Source organism: Mauremys mutica, chromosome 4 (assembly GCF_020497125.1).
Source record: "Mauremys mutica isolate MM-2020 ecotype Southern chromosome 4, ASM2049712v1, whole genome shotgun sequence".
Classification (NCBI taxonomy): Eukaryota; Metazoa; Chordata; order Testudines; family Geoemydidae; genus Mauremys; species Mauremys mutica.
The window spans coordinates 114,052,365-114,069,628 of NC_059075.1; the positions used below are offsets into that span (position 1 = coordinate 114,052,365).

The 17,264-nt window shown below is 43.7% G+C and overlaps 1 protein-coding gene across 2 annotated transcripts in view; it reads left to right on the plus strand.

Annotated features, from left to right (window-relative positions):
* LRP5 (LDL receptor related protein 5) overlaps window positions 1-17,264 on the plus strand; it is a 280,925-nt gene that overhangs the window by 256,195 nt on the left and 7,466 nt on the right. Inside the window, exons 18-22 of one of the 2 annotated variants that reach the window (XM_045014021.1) lie at window positions 3,274-3,510; window positions 4,188-4,298; window positions 8,954-9,196; window positions 11,008-11,147; window positions 16,696-16,793. In XM_045014021.1, coding sequence (XP_044869956.1) covers window positions 3,274-3,510; window positions 4,188-4,298; window positions 8,954-9,196; window positions 11,008-11,147; window positions 16,696-16,793 — 829 coding nt within the window. The remainder of the gene's footprint in view (window positions 1-3,273; window positions 3,511-4,187; window positions 4,299-8,953; window positions 9,197-11,007; window positions 11,148-16,695; window positions 16,794-17,264) is intronic. The other variant, XM_045014022.1, reaches the window with a different exon arrangement.

The following is a 17,264-nucleotide window of genomic DNA, read 5'->3' on the forward strand; positions in this document are numbered from 1 at the left end:
GGCCAGACATCACCTAGATACGGTCATCATGATCCTGCCGCAGGTACTTACCTCCCTGCAGTGGTGGTCCAACACGATTCTGGTGTTGGAAGGTGTGCCGTTGGCGAGCCTGTGACCCATGGTCTCCCTGATTTCAGATGCCTCTGACCTCGGTTGGGGAGTGCCTCTCTGTACACTGTGGACTCGAGTTATGGTCATGGGAGGAGCTCACGTTACATATAAACATAAGGGAGCTCAGAGCCATCTGTCTGACTTGCGGTGTCTTCCTTCCCCAACTGTCTGGTCGGTGGTGCAGATGTTGACGGACAATACGGCCTCCATGCTCTATGTCAACAGGCCAGGTGGGAGGTCATTCGTCAGCTCTGTGCCAGGAGGCCCTCTGTCTGTGGGACTTCTGCATTCAGCATGTGATCCATCTGGAAGCCTCGCACCTCCCCGGTGTCCAGAACATGCTGGCGAATCACCTCAGCAGGTCCTTTTTCTCTCACCACGAGTGGTCCCTTCGGTTAGAGGTCGTCAGAATGCTATTCCAGAAGTGGAGAACTCCCTGAGTGGACCTGTTCGCCACCAGACAGACCAAAAAGTTTCATCAGTTCTGCTCTCTCCAGGGCCTCGGCAGAGGCGCACTTTCCGATGCCTTTCTCCTGTCGTGGTCAGGAGACCTCATGTACGCCTTCCCGCCAATTCTGCTCATCAGCAAAGTCCTCTCAGAAATCAAGAGGGACAAGACATGAGTCATTGTGATTGGCCCAGCATGGCCTCGCCAGCATTGGTTCGGCATGCTCATGGACCTGGCCATAGCAGCCCTGTGGCCACTTTCCAGCCACCCGGACCTTCTCTCTCAGGAGCACAGTTGACTCCTGCACCCGAATCTCGCCTCTCTCAACCTCACAGCTTGGATGTTGCATCGCTGAATCCAGAGGAACAAGCCTGCTCTAGTCATATACAGCAGGTTCTATTGGAGAGCAGAAAGCCCCCAACCACAGCAGCTTACCTGGGAAAGTGGAAGTGTTTCTCCTGCTGGGGGTCAGAGCAGAATATCTCCCAGACTCAGTCATATCTGCAGTCTATCCTGGATTACCTGCTTCATTTAAAGCACCAGGGCCTTGCCTTCTATTCAATCAAGGTGCACCTGGCTGCCATATTGGCCTTCCATCATCTCATCCAAGGTAGATCAGCATTCTCACATGAGATGTTGATCGGGTTCCTGAAAGGCCTTGAAAGACTCTTTCCGCCAATCAGGGACCCAGTTCCCCAATGAGACTTCAACCTGGTCCTCTCCAGGCTCACCCTTTGAGCCTATGGCTTCTTGTTCCCTTTTCTGCTTGTCGTGGAAGGTTGCATTCCTTGCTATTACTTCAGTGAGACGGGTCTCCAAGATTAAAGCCCTCACTTCGGAGCCCCCGTACATGGTATTCTACAAGGACAAGGTCCAGCTGTGGCCCCATCCGTTCTTCCTGCCAAAGGTGGTGTCACACTTCCATGTCAACCAGGATATCTTCTTCCTGGTGTTCTGTCCAAAGCCTCACATGACCAATGAAAAGAGGCGGCTGCACACTCTATATGTCAGGCGCGCCCTGGCTTTCTACCTGGAGTGCAGCAAACCCTTCCTTAGATCCACCCAGCTCTTTATTGCTATAGCTGACAGGATGAAGGGCCTTCTGGTGTCCTTTCAAAGGATTTTGAATTGGATCACCACCTGCATCCGAACTTGTTATGAGTTGGCGCAGACTGCCTCCACCAGTAGCGAAGGCTCACTCGAGGAGGGCACAGGCGTCTTTGGATGCCTTCCTGGCGCATGTCCCTATCCAGAACATTTGCAGGGCCGCAACGTGGTCTTCGGTACACACATTCACGACACGTTACACCATCACTCAGCAGGCCAGAGATGACAGTGGCTTTGGCAGAGCTGTGATGCAACTGACACATCCATGAACTCCTTACCCTCCTCTGGTGGTACTGCTTGGGAGTCATCTACAGTGGAATGGACATGAGCAAGCAGTCAAAGAAGAAAAGACGGTTACCTTTTGTATCTGTTGCTCTTCGAGATGTGTTGTTCATGTCCATCCCATGACCCGCCCTCCTTCCCCTCTGTCAGAGTTCTGGCAAGAAGGAACTGAGGAGGGGGGGGGAGCCAGCGGCACCCCTTATTCCATGGCATACATGCACCATTCCAGAGGGCTCCAGAGCCGGTCCTCTATGGATACCATTGAAGGAAAAGCTTCCTGCACTGGTGCATGTGGCGAACACACACCCCTACAATGGAATGGAAATGAGCAACACATCTCAAAGAACAACAGTTATGAAAGGTAACCATCTTTTCAGTCTCCATCTCTGCCAATGACCTGTTGGGTGACCTTGAGCAAGTCACATTGCCTCTCTGTGCCTCAGTTTCCCCATCTATAAAATGGGGATAATGATATTAACCTCCTTTGTAAAGCATTTGAGATCTAAAGTTGAAAAGTACTATATGAGAGCTAATTATTATTATTCAAAAGGGAGTGGCTTTGATGTTCTGTTGTAATATATGTTTAAGTGCCTTTGGCAGCTGGTTCTTAACCCAGTCACTGATGTTTAATGTGATGCTGCTGGATGGGGCAGCAGTGGTGGAGATTGCTCCCAAGACCTCTGGATGAGAGAGCATGAGCCTCTAGTGCCCAAGCCAAAGAAACACCAGATTCCTTAGCTTAAACCGTTGTAGCAGACTCATAAACATCTATACACGGACTAGCCACTAGACAAGGACAGAGAGACATACTGAGTAAGCATGGGTTACATTTGGTTTGGGTAAACTAGTGACTGGTTCACCCAGAATGCCAGTTTTGTTATAAAGATTATACTAAACCATGATCAGAAATATCCTAGGATAATGTAATGTAGGGATTAGAGTTGTGTTAAGCTAGCAGTTTGTGGTTTGCAAGTAGAAACTGATATTTCGTGAGTATTCGTTTATATGAAATCCATGTGAAAATCTCTTTGAAAAAGAAGTTGCTAACACAAGGTTACTTATTCAAAGTTCCCTGCCACCAGTCCAGTTCTCAGACAACTAGACCATGCCTCTTCTGTCAGCATACACATTTTTTGTTACAAATTGGGAAACATTTATTCCCTGGGCAAAACTGTAAATTATCTCTTGATGAAAACTTGTCATTTTCACAGAGGAATTTCAGCATGGACATAAGTTTTCCATCTGTGAAAAGTCTCTTTCATTTTTTTATATATAATCTTTTTATCAGGACTAAAATGAGTACACGTGGTTTTTCTTTTCTCCAGAACCTCCAACTTGTTCCCCAGATCAGTTTACCTGTGCGACTGGGGAGATAGACTGTATCCCAATGGCATGGCGATGTGATGGATTTCCAGAATGTGATGACCAGAGTGATGAAGATAGCTGTCCTATATGCTCAGCAGCCCAGTTTCAGTGTGAGAAAGGACAATGTATTGATGCCCGGTTGCGGTGTAATGGAGAAATTGACTGCCAAGATAAATCCGACGAAGCAGACTGCAATAGTAAGATTTATTGTCCTGAGTGCCTGGCTCTAACACAAACAGCCATCCATGATTTAAAGACCTTTCTTTTTACTCTGAAACCAAAAATGCAAAAATATGTTATGAAAAGCTTAAAACACGTGTTGATTCTGCCCTTCTCTCCCTCTTCATCTCTCCTCCACCCCCTTTTCTATGCCTCAAAGTATACATTTCCATAACTGCATAAGTTATCTGATCAGCTACTTGTAAGCCTTAGGGAAAATAAATACAGTCTGTTTAAAATCCAAAGCAAACACAGGAAACAAACGCACAGGGCTAATTTGACAAAAGACCTTGGATTGTCAGGAGCTGAAATAGATTTCCTCTCCCTTAATGGCATATTCTGTTTTCGGGGGGGGTGGGGGGGATTTTTTTTCAAGTTAATCAACACTTGTGTACTTCAGCTGTATAATTGCTCGTACGTGCCAGAATTACCCACTGTCTAAACTGTGTGTGTCTTGCTGACCAATTTTCTCCTAAGTACTAGACAGTGACGCAGATATTCAGTTTCCAGGTGGATAAAGTTTAATGTACACAGCAAGTGTTCTATGCATTATGTCTGGTTTCGTGAGATGTTCAGTTACTTCACAGAGCAGGTTATAATTTGATTTAGATTAAGGTTTTGTGTGCTAACTAAACAGTTATTTTTTCTCTTGCAGCAATCTGTCTCCCAAATCAGTTTCGATGTGCTAGTGGCCAGTGCATCCTCATAAAACAGCAGTGTGATTCCTTTCCAGATTGCATCGATGGTTCTGATGAACTCATGTGTGGTGAGAGGTCTTTCTTTGAGATTAAAGCTGTCTGCATGCATGCAGGCATTACATTCCTGTCCCAGTTTGAAGTGTATATTGACCGTTACTTCTATGGCTGGCCCTGAGTCTAGGGGGATAGACCAAGCTCTAGCTTGCTGCTAAACTCAGTCCTGTCTACACTGTAACACTTGTCTTGTTGGTGGCCTGATTACAACTCACTGGTAGCCTTGGAATTCATAGGGCTGCTGCACAGTTCAGGAACACTGTTAAAACAAGGCTTAGCCCCATCTACATTACAAGATCAAAGCTCTAATTATGTCAAAAGATGACTATGTTGTGACCAGGGCCCCAGCAAGGTACTGTGAAAATAGGACAAGAGAGAGCATAGGAGAGACCTTGATTTCCTGGCTGAAATGTAATCGGAAGTTCTCCTGACCAGAGCTGTGAGTGAGTTATGGCTGAGCCTATGACGACTACTCCATTTTGCCCTTAGTTGCTGGTGGCCCATTATTTTGTCAAATGCTTTGAGAAGCATGGAAGGCATGATGCAAATTCCATTCTGTTCTGCCCAAAACTGCCCCCGCTTTTCCCACCCCACCCCACCCCCACCTTCCATGCCTGGGCATACAGCTCATGAAGCTTTTGAATAGCGGGGAGGAGTAAGGACAGCCACTTTCAGCTACAAAGGGGACTGTTTTAACTGAATGGTTGCAGCTCCTTGCTCTGAAGTGCTGCTGTGGGATAGAAGCATAAACACTGCTCTTCTGGGAATCTCATATGAACAAACAAAATCAGTCACCGAGTTTATATAGTGAATGCTACAGATCATCTAAGAATGTCAGTCTTAGGGTGCTGGCTAATTGCTGGGTATTTAATATGTTGGGGATCGGCAAGTTTCTCCAGTGTGAGAGGAAGCTGATAAGGGGTGTTGTCAGGTGGGGGAGGGGTGATTGGGAGAAGGATCCAGGTTGGGTACCTCACTCCTTCCTCCCCTAGCTTGCATTATCCTACACATCCCATCCCTTTCTGGTTGGTTCCTGACCCACCCTTCCTCATGCTGGGAACCAGCAGTGGGAGGCATGTTTCATTAGCAACCGGGACTAAGGGGTGAGGGCTAGTAGCATGATGAACAGGTGAGAGCAGGGGGCAGCATTCGAAGGATGAGCTGGGCTCATGAGGCTTTCGACCCATATGGGAGGGAGCTCTTCAAAAGCACAATAGAGGCAGGGGCAGGAGAAGGCTGAGAATGTAGGAGAAGCCTCATTAGGGGAGAAAAAAAAAGTGGGAGCAGGAAAGGTGGTTGGCCTAGGAGAGGAGAAGAGCAGTAGAAGATGAATTCATTTGGAAATTCATACCCTGGAAACTTCAGGATGAATATTCTCCTGTTCCCCAGTTGTCCCTTTTTCTCTAGCCTCCCAAACCCTCCTGCAGCCCTCACCCAATTACTCCTTCCTAATAATAGTAAAAAGGGTTTTTTTGTGCATTTGGCAGCATCTTATGTATAGCCAGTTTTCTTTCTTTTCTGCACTCAGTTAGGCCCAGATCCAGCAATTAAATCTGCACAGCCACAGTTGGTCTCCATGCAAGTGCAAGGATGCATACACAAGACCCTGATCCTGCAATCAGATCCTCAGTTAGTTTGTTGCTTGATGAAAAATGTCCATCGGGGGAACAAACAAAAAAATCTTTTACAAATTCAGGACTTTAGTGTTCAAAGGATGCTTTATCAAAACTGGATTTTTTTTAATTGGCCATTTTAAAACAAATCTAGTTGAGTGCCCCTTTAAAATTATCATCTGATAGGTAGAGTGGTTAAAACTCTAATTCTGAAGGCTGGATCGATCCTCCGCTGGTGTACATTGGGGATAACACCAATGTCTTCAGTGGTACTACCCTGATTTGCACAAGCTGAGGATCTGGCCCCAAGTTTGTGCTGAGTTTTCGTATGTTAACTTTGGCTGCATCAAAGAAATTAAAAATACGCAAACACCACAGGGGAAGAAAAAGTACACTTCTCTCACCTACTGCCTCTGCAGCAGGGTTATACTAACATGTTATTCCCTGAGCTGTGTTGACATCAGTCATTGACAGTGGAGCATGAAGATCCTTTTATCATGACATGATGAGCTGACAATATAATCTGAAGTAGTTGTTAAATCAGAATAGCTGTGTTATGCTCAGCTGCATTCAAAACGCAGGAAGGATAAAAGAATAATTGATTTGCCAAATGGAATAGGACAAATGATAAAGCGGTGCAAGAGTTTTTATCAGATTGCTGAATGGGTTTGATCCAGCCTGTACTTGTTGGTACACTATGCTAGCATTTCCCTTATGGCCACATAAGAGATTCTGCAGAATTTAAGATTTCATTTAATTAAAAAAGACACCAGAGTTTGTTGAGCCGATTCAGCTCCTGATTACAACACCTCTGCAGAGCCAGCCATAAGTCTTTGACTCACGTGACCCAGTGCAGGATTAATTTAAGGAAAGGTGTGAAGTGCTCCGCCGTTGCCTCAAGAACACACTGTTAACTCTGAAAGCTAATGATACTGATTAATACATTTTAGTGTGTTGGCTATTTCAGTCAGAAAGTCACATATTTTGGGAAGTTGGGCAAAATTTCAGGAGAGCTATCGCCATGTTTTAAAAAAGAAAGTGTCTGCCAGTGACAAAAATGAATAATAACCAAACAAAGTAATTAAAATACATATATGATGCTGTCACTTTTGCATTGTACTGCATTGAAGAGTAAAAAAGAAACTTTTACAAATGCAAATGTGACAGAAAAACTCAATTCTCCCCTCAGAATAAAAGTGAGAACAATTATTTTCTAAGAATGTAAAAAAAAATGAATATTTTAAATCCTAAGGATTTATTTTTTTTTAGGAGGGAAAGTAAACTATTGGTTATAATACATTCAACCACTGAAAAATCAAAACAGTGTGTATATAGCCAATCAACAGTCCCATTCATCATTCAGTAATTAAACTGTTCATCAGTTAATAAGATGGGCAGAATTCTCACAGCTCTATAAATGAATGGGTTTTCTTCCTGTCCTTTAATGATAATTTTCTTTCAACATATGTTATTGTATAAGTTCAACAGAACGCATAGCACATGAGGAGGTATTCTTGGCTAAGCAAGCACGTGTTGATTTACAACATAAGTGGTCTCATTTTATTCCAACAGTGATTTGATTCTTCAGCTAAAACTGACATGGGAATGACACAGATAACATTCTATGAAAATAGAGACCAGAAGATAAACTGCATTATTGTTGTTGTTATGTGTATTATTGTAGTGCCTAATTGTATGTCTACACTACAATATAAGCCCAGGGTTCACATTCAGGTTCAAGGCACGCACGCACGCTCTCCATCTCTCTCTCTCTCTCTCTCCCCCTACCCTCCCTCCCTCCCTAACCCAGGACATGGATCCAGGACTCCACGGGGATGAAGGGTCCAAGCCTGAGTGAAGCCGGGAGTCAGGGTTCAAACCCTACTGCTTTGCAGTGTAGACTCAGACCCTCTGGACTTGTACTCTGACATCCACCAAAAGTATCCCACAATACCACAGGCCGAGTTTCTTTGTCCTCTGGACAGTCAAGTTTTCCCATGCTGCACCATGAGCAAAGGGATAGAATGGCCACACTTTGGGAGGGTGCTAGGAAGTCTGGGGCATGGGTGATTGGACTCCGGCCCACATAATTCAGTGTAGATTCTGGAGCCCCAGGGTGGGACCAAGGGTTCAACAATTCCTAACCTAGAGTTACAAATGAGTGTAGATGTTCAAGCCCTAGGTTAACAAGCCCAAGTGGGATAACTTGAGTTCTGCTAACTCGCAGCTTACATTGCAGTGTAGACATACCCTAAGAATCCCAGTCATGGACCAGGACGCTCTTCTTCCCATCACATAACACAGTCTCTCGTGTGCTCTCTCTTTTATGTCAGAGGTTGCCCACTGATAGGTCTAAGGATCAAGGCCGATCTGTGTAGTTCTACAGTGCAGCTCTCTGGCCATTCTCATCTTTAACATGGCAGTGACCTCAGGCCCAGTGTGGAGTACTCCATATAATCTGTGCTGCAGTCTGCTCTGATTTTTCTTTTATAAATTAGGGACCTGATCTTGCATGGGACCCCTCAGTTGAGTAAAGTGATTCACATGTGATTCAATGCTTGCATGGCTGTACAGCAAACGTGACCTTAAGTTGGGTTAGGGTTGAATTCCCCCATGGCTATAATGAATATGGTATGAAGATATTTCTGGCAGCTGACTTTTTTCCAACTGAACAAGTTGATATCATTGCGGTTACAACTTTGAAAAAGTCTCATGTTTTAAAGGGACTCTTTGAGCTTGAAATCTAGTCAATTTTAAAAATTAGTTAAAAGTGGCTTCCAGTAAATTATTAGAGGGCAAAGTGTAGGTGAGGTCGGAAGGTCCCTAATCACTATAGGTGGAGCAGAGGAGATGTAAAATCTTGCTGAATAATTCAGAATGTAGAAGGCCTGGGGGACACTGTGTGAATGTAATGTAAATATTTGCATAGTGCACTGTGTGAATGATTGTATGGTCATTCTGTCTTGTTCCCCCTGGCCTGGGGTTTTAGGAGCAAGTATGGAGGTTTTTCCAGAGCAGCATCATATACATCAATGTAATGAATTTTTTTTTTCCAGAAAAAAACACATCCTCAGATGAACCTCAACCCCACGTTAGTGCTATTGGACCTGTCATTGGTATCATACTGTCCCTTTTGGTCATGGGAGGAATGTATTTTGTTTGCCAGCGAGTGGTATGTCAGCGCTATGCTGGACCCAATGGACCTTTTCCGCATGAATATGTCAGCGGAACCCCTCATGTCCCTCTTAATTTTATAGCTCCAGGGAGTTCTCAGCATGGCACTTTTACTGGTAAGGATGGTAAGGACCCTGCATTTCATCAGTACTATTATGTTACCTGGATTTTATTTTCACAGGATACTAACTATGGGGCTGGTTTTTGTAGGCACCAAAGCAAGTTAGATGTCGAACATCCATTGACTTTCAGTGGGACTTTGGTGCTTATCTTCCCATTGGGCCACATTTGCAAAAGTTTTTAGGTGACAAAAGATGCAGATAGGTTTCTTTCAGTGGAAGTTAGACACCTGGGTGCTTTTGAAAGTTCCATGAGGTGCCTAATTTTTTTTTTTAAATCTTCCCGTTAATAGTTACTATGGAGAATGTTCTTGGGTATTGCCTCTAACCCCTCTGCCATCCCCACACACAACTCTCTTTCCCAAGTTTGATGGTACTTAAACCAGGGCTAGCTGGACCAGCTGGGGGGTGTAAATTAGAGCTCAGGCACCACTGTCACTCAGACTGATAACCCACCCACTTTGCAGTGAGGACTCAGCCGAAATCACTTCAGTGCTGATAGTCCTCCAGTGCCTTCCCACGATCGCCCTGGGTGCCTAGAAGGACAGACAAATTCTTCCACAATTCACTGGGAAAGAATAGCAGAGCTGCTCAGCTCATGACAGCACGTAGAACCGCAGGGTATAGCTCCAGAAGCCCGCTAGAGACACAGGCAAATGCAGCCCTAATGAGGGCACAGTAAATCAGATATGGCTTTGCAGTGTGACTGCTTATACCTGGAATAGTCTAACCCAAGTGTTCAGACCCAGGTGCTAATCACCTGGGCTAACTCTTTAGTGAAGACATACCTCAATTCCCAGCTCCACTGAAGCCAGTGGTGCTGTCACAATTTATAGCAATGGAGAATCTGCCCCTAGATGTTGGAACGATGCAGGAAGAAGGCAGCATGGGCTGTGAGAGCATGACAGCTCCAAAAGGGATACATGCCACCTGATATGATTGATTGTCAAAATAATGTAAGTTGTGTAGACTGCATCTCTATGAATGAAACACCATGTTTTCCATGAGTACTTCCTGGATGGCAAAACCTTCAAAAATAACTTCTAAACCAAAGGTTTCCCTGATCATCGAAGAGGCTGATATTGTACCATATACCCATTATGAAAACAGTCCTCTGAGTTTTTATGGAGACAAGACCTGGTCAGAAAATAGGATTTTTTTCCTTGGAAAATGTTGACAAAACTGAAGGGAAAAAAATTGCTTTTGTCAACATTTTTCATGGAAAATGTGGCTTTTTTGGCAAAATATCCAAAATGGAAATATTTTGGTTTTCAAGCTTTTATTTTCTCCATGAAATACTGAAATCTTCTGTAGAAAGGAGATGCTTCTCGCAAAAAAATGTATTCAAAAACCCAATTTTTGGTCAAAAAACAATTTAAACAGAAAACTTTTGACCAGCCCTAATGGGGAGACTCCTTTATTGTCCAGCTGCTGTCAGTCACTGGCTCAATGCAACAGTGAGTGATGCATTAAATTAATTTATTTTAAAGGTGTGACTTTGGATTCTGACATGGCAGTATCCTTTGACTTTCAAAGTAAGTAGAGGATCATAAACCAAATAATCCGTCCATTGGCAGGAAGACTTGAGGAGGAAGCTGTAAAACGGAGTTGTACTCTTGGCTGGTAACACAAGAAAGATTGTGTTCTTAATAAGGAAAGTAATGAGCTTTAAATTAACAAGACTACTTTCTCAGACAATGAGGGCTAATGGAGCTACATTGATTCACAGCAGCTGAGGATCTGGCTCTCTATTACAATGGCAGATAAGATTGTAGTTAGCTAATCATGTATCCCTCTCTTCTTCTGGTTCCATGCAGGCATCTCTTGTGGAAAGTCTATGATTAGCTCCATGAGCCTCATGGGAGGAAGTAGCGGTGCCCCTCTGTATGACAGAAACCATGTTACTGGAGCCTCTTCTAGTAGTTCATCTAGCACTAAAGCCACTTTCTACCCACAGGTAAGTCTTGAATGTGTCCAACAGGAGATAACGAGCCTCCCATTTCTGTCCAAAAAATGGACAGATTAAAACTTGTGCTACTAGAGAAATGCTAATAAAGACTGTCTTGGAGGATTTCATTTAGCAGTGGGGCAATCCAGTGCCACTGAATTCAATAGAATGGCTTCCATTTATTCCAGTGAGCATTGCATCCCTCTGCATCCCTCTCCCATAAGTCACCAATGCCCCTTCCTCATTGGGTTTAATCATGCATCTCTCCCTTTTCATTTCCTAACCTCTACAGGCTTATTTCCTCACTTATGGAAATTTGGTTTTGGGACTAAGAATCTCATTTTCTAACAGTAAATCATGTAATACCAAGTTGTATTATGAAAAAGATGCTCTTCTAGGACATTCTTGTGCTTTTTTGGGGGGGATGGGTACTTGTAAATATCTAGTCCTCTGTCTCTGCTGAACTCTGTCACTGACCTGATGATGTTTGGCACTGCATAATCCCACAAGCATGCACAGGAGTGAGAAAAAACAAACAAAACACAGCCGGGGGAAGAAAACACTCAAAAACTAAGCTTGGGTCACTGTTTATCCAAAGTGTTCAACTTCAATTCAGAAAACCAAATGCAAGCACCAGAAAAACAAAGTGGCACCACTGTATGTTGCTGAAGTTTAAAATGTTTTGTGGTTTTTCAGCTGTCTGGTTCTGGATTTTACATGATTTACTGTTAGAAAATGAGATTCTTAGTCCCGAAACCAAATTTCCATAAGTGAGGAAATAAGCCTGTAGAGGTTAGGAAATGAAAAGGGAGAGATGCATGATTAAACCCAATGAGGAAGGGGCATTGGTGACTTATGGGAGAGGGATGCAGAGATTATTTGCACCAGCATCTTGTTGTACAGTTGTTTTGCTGCTTCTCAGCATCACTGAGCAAGCAATACATGCATTTATTCTTCTGTTTACATGAGCTTTCAGAGCCAGCTTCTCTAAGCATTAGAAGTGCTTTGACAAAAAATGATTAAGATGATCCATACTGCAGTTGAGAGCCAAATTAGTATGTAAAGGGAGGGGGGTGTACATGTTTACATATAAATCATTAATACATTATGTGACAAAGTTCCTCCTCTACCCTGGTGGGTCCTGCGCTTATTGGTGGATTTGCTTGCCTCAGAGATTCACCATGTGGGTCAGGAAACAGCCCAGAGACCTTCCCCTCTGGTAGAAGCCACAGTCCAGGTCAATTCCTTCTCAGTCTGATCAGGAGTTGGGAAGTTTGGGGGGAACCTGGGCCCGCCCTCTACTCCAGGTTCCAGCCTAGGGCCCTGTGGACTGCAGCTGTCTAGAGTGCCTCCTGTAACAGCTGCGCAACTGCTACAACTCCCTGGGCTACTTCCCCATGGCCTCCTCCTAACACCTTCTTTGTCCTCACCACAGGACCTTTCTCCTGGGTCTGATCATGCTTGTACTCTTCAGTCTTCCAGCAATATGTCTTCTCACTCTCAGCTTCTAGTGCCTCTTGCTCCCAGCTCCTTGCATACACACTACAAACTGAAGTGAGGTCCTTTTTAACTCAGGTGCCCTGATTAGCCAGCCTGTCCTAATTGATTCTAGCAGTTTCTTCTTAATTGGCTCCAGGTGTCCTAATTAGCCTGCCTGCCTTAGTTGGTTCCAGCAAGTTCCTGCTTGTTCTGGAACTGCCCCTGTTACCTTACCCAGGGAAAAGGGATCTGCTTAATCTGGGACTAATATATCTGCCGTCTAACACTCTCCTGTAGCCATCTGGCCTGACCCTGTTACAGTTATAATAAATCAAAAAAGAATTTGGAAGCCGGTATGTATTGTTCTTGTGGCTAGCAGTAACTATAATCTTATTTCTTAATTTTTAAGGGGGTAGATGGGTGAGGGAAAATTGTGAATACAACTGAACTGTCTATTGGTTCCAGCAATACAGAAAAGCTTGGTTTGATTTCTTTTCCTTGTTCCCCACTCACTAGGACATCAAAGGAGTGAGTCAAGAGTCTGTAAAGATATTTGGAACTCCAACATAGCAGCCCTTTTAATTCAATATTAGTGGGGGCAGGAAAACCACCAGGATTTGCTGGTCAACTTTTATAATAGATAAATAGTGCACACATGGGTGTCACCTGCTGATTAAAAATGTAAATGGTTTACATATGTCAATCTAAATGAGCAAGGAAGCCTAAGTGGTGGTCTGTAAACAGGTTTTATATTGCCGTAACTATACCGGTTTAGAAATCGATACAGTTGAAGTGGTACAGACCTCTAGTGTGGATAAAGTTATATCAGTGTAAAGGTGCTTATATTGGCATAGCTCATTCTTTTAACTTCGGGGATTGTATCACTTTAAATATATCGGTTTCAAAACAGATATAGTTAGAGCAATACAAAACCTGTGTGTAGTCAGGCTCTAATTGGTCCTACTTCATTGTTATCCTTCACTGCATTAATTGAGGTCAATTAAAAAGCACTAAAGAGAGAAGCTGCAAACACAGGTCCGTATTTGAAGCACTGGGGATGGAGAGTTATGACCAGAGATCTGATGAGTGGAGAGGAGGAGAAGTGTGGCATGCTCTAAGTTTTGCTGATGATCCCAATCTCTCCATGTCATTTCACAGTAGCTGGGCACGTCTGCTAAAATGATCAGCAGCTATATACTGAACAGTGCTAACATTTAAATTGCCACTAGCTAGCAGGGGCAGACTGGACAAAAAAATAAGTGGTTGTATTCTACACGACTCCGCTCAGCTCCATCCACAATGCAAGCTCCGCCTAAACAAGACATCAATCATAGCAGATTGTGCAGCTCTTTGTGTACCTCCCACTAACACAGAGGTCCACAACAATTGAGCTCCGCAATGCAAGCCTCCACTTGTAACATAGTCTTTGGTTGAGTCATCTGCAGGGATAGAACACAGGTTCTCTGGATATAAAATCTGAACCTTTACTGCTTGAGCTAAAGAACCAGGGACATTAGCTTGGAGGCTGTGGCAGACTCATAAACCTCTATGTTCACTAGCCACTAAATGGGACCAAAGAGTCGCACTGTGTAAGTTTGGGTTTCATTTATTCTATGAAGCAGCAGGAAGATAGCTAGTGAGCCTGTTCACTGAAGTCACTGACAGATTAACTGCGCCACAAAAGCATTATGCTGCAGCTCAAAGAGAGGCCAGCAAGAGGTACTTTGCCTCCACCATATTGTCCGGATTTGTTTTGAGCTGTGGCCATTTTAGTTAATCCACGCTGCCTTCACTTGGTACCTGATTCAAGGGCCTCCAGACAGGAGGAAATTTCTGGTTGTAGTGAGGAAAAAATGGAGTGGATTTGGGCCAAGATGCCTGGTTTTATGAGCACGGAGGGGATAAATGTAAGGTCAGATCTGGTTGAGTTAGGCCACTGCTCTGCACTGAAGTATTGAGGTGCTGGGGGTCCTTTTTACACACCGCCTCCTTCGGACCCACGTTTATGAAGGCCTGTGGGGAACAGAGTTCATTGCTGAGGGAGAATGAATGCCTCCCTTAGGGAAGGTGGGATGCCAGATTCTCTTAAGGAAGCTGTCGTGCAGCCTTTACTCAGTAAACCATCACTTGACCCTGATGCTCTAGCCAGTTATGATCTGGTAGCTAATCCCCCAGTTTTAGTTTAAGATTATGGAGAAAGGCTGTGGCAAGACAACTCTGAGCTTCTAGCTGTCTCTGGTCATCTTCCTAGTTATTGTGGCTACTGCACAGACACACGAGTGGTGTTGATGGATGTTCTCCTGGCAATCGCTAAAGATCAGGGGCCAGATCTTCATCTGGTGTAAATCAACATAGTTCCATTGAAGTCAATGGGGCTAGGCCAATTTACACCAGTTGAGGTTCTGGCCACAGGCGTTAAAGCTAACCTCAGTGAGATCTGCTGACTTTAATATGAATTGTGAAGTGTTGTTGACTCAGCTGATAACTCTAATAGGAGTGGACGGAGCTGCTCTTGGATGTGTGTTCCTTTCTTGCTAAGTGTTCCCCTTAAGATGTAATTGTGTGGAGCTCCATAGGGCTGTGTCTTTTCTCCCTTCCTGCGGGATGTGTATGCAAGGATGTTGGTAGGGTTAGTGTGGAAGTGGTGTTGTGGTAGTTTCCCCCTGAGTTAATACTGATGAAGTGCCCCAGCTCAATGTTGAGACCACTGTGCTGGTGGAAGTGCAGTTTTTCAGATGCAGCATAAAACTGAGGTCCTAGCCACTTGTGATAATTAAAGTTCCTTTGGCATTTTTAATAAGAATACAGATGTTAATCAAATTCCTGCTCAAATAAAATGAGCCGTTTCAGTGGATACATCATTCTTCATCTCCCTATGGTGCGGTGCTAAATAACTGCTGCCTTTTACCCCAGAAGTAGCTGTATTTTAGTGGTGACTGAAGTGATCCCTTGCCTTCTTTATAAGGGTATGGAGGATATTTATAAATCACCTTCAGATCCTTGGTTGAAAGGCACAAAGTGTTGTTATTTTATCTGTGTTTTATTGGTGCTGAAGATCACATTTCTCTTTCCACTGATAGCGGGGGAGGAGGGATTGGGTGTATATCGAAGAGGGTAATGAATACCTAGCGGCACATTCCCATCTTACTGATCAGTGATTTATGCTTGTCACTCCACTGGGAGGCAAAGATGTACCCATTAGTATTGTTGTTAAATTGAACTGTGCTAGAAAGAACATGAAATACATGAAGTGCTACTGCTCACTTTGTTCCTCTAAAAATGAATAGACTGGAATATTTAAAAAAAATGGAGAGGCGGAGCTAGGGGGGATTTCCACTGCATGTTTGTGTTAAATGTGAAGCATAATAAATGCTATTTTCTTAAGGGCTGCCAACAATTAATTAATTAGTCATTTTTTGGGTGCAGGATGGGTAGATTTTAAGCATTCATAGCTAATAGCCTCTTTGCATTGCTGACCTTGTCAAACTGGCGTGATTTAAAAAATAGCAGTAAAAAAAGTTACCGGGAAAACATGGAGTGAACTGGTCCTAGTAAAGGAACTCAGGCTCTTGGATGTGGCATTGATTGGGACAGGGTAAGGGCTGGGGGTGGAGGAGGCTCCAGGTCCATTAGTGTCTGACAAGGAAGAGATCTGTCTATATGACCATAAATAAAGGAAGCTCTTGTGGTTAAGGCACTAGATGGAGACTCTGGAAAACTGGGTTCAGTTCCTGGCTCCACCACAGCTTTCCTGTGTAACACTGGACAAGTCACTTAACGTCTCACTTACGTAGTAGGGAACCGTAATTCCCTCCGCTGCAGGAATCAGTGGCTGAAATTCTGTGGCCTGTGCTATGTCTAGACAAGAAGATCACAGTGAACCCTTCTGGCCTTAAAAAAAAAAATCTATGAATCCTTATGAAGCTACATGTAAAACCAAGGAGAGGAGGCTAGACTATGGATGAGATAATAGCAACCTATGGGAGATATTTTTATACTGTTTTTCTCTCTGTTTCTAAGTATTGTTCCATAATGAATTAAACTGAACCTCTGCCTTATTTGTTCTTAACATCCACAGATTTTGAACCCCCCTCCTTCCCCAGCCACTGATCGCTCCTTATATAACACAGAGATGTTCTATTCCTCAAACATTCCTTCAACAACAAGATCTTACAGGTACAGATCAGACAGAAAGCTTGGCATTTTCTTAGGTTGAGGTCTCTTTGGTTTTGTGCCTAGGAAAAAAATCAATCGTTCAAAGCTTTATCTTTTAAAGGAGAAAAAGGGGTTGTTGTTTTCCTCTTTGATTAAATGGCATGTCAGACTGTGGTTTCTCTTTTTACTATACCAAACATCCGCTTTATTTGCTTGTGCTCTTGTCCTAATGCAACTGTTCATTTCTGAAAAATGAAAACATTATGTGTGTGATTGGTTGGGGCATTAGAAATTGGGTCTAGAGCTTTTCACTGCTAGTTTGCTGGTTATTATGCAGCCAAAATAGACTCTATCACCTGACGGCAGTTCAGCACCTGGTGTAAAACAAGATAAAGTGGTTATAGTTTTTGCACCTAATTCTCTCATGCTCCTTTGAAAATCCCATCTGTAACACCTGTGCTTTGGAGGTCTTCACTCCGGAACCTTTCACCT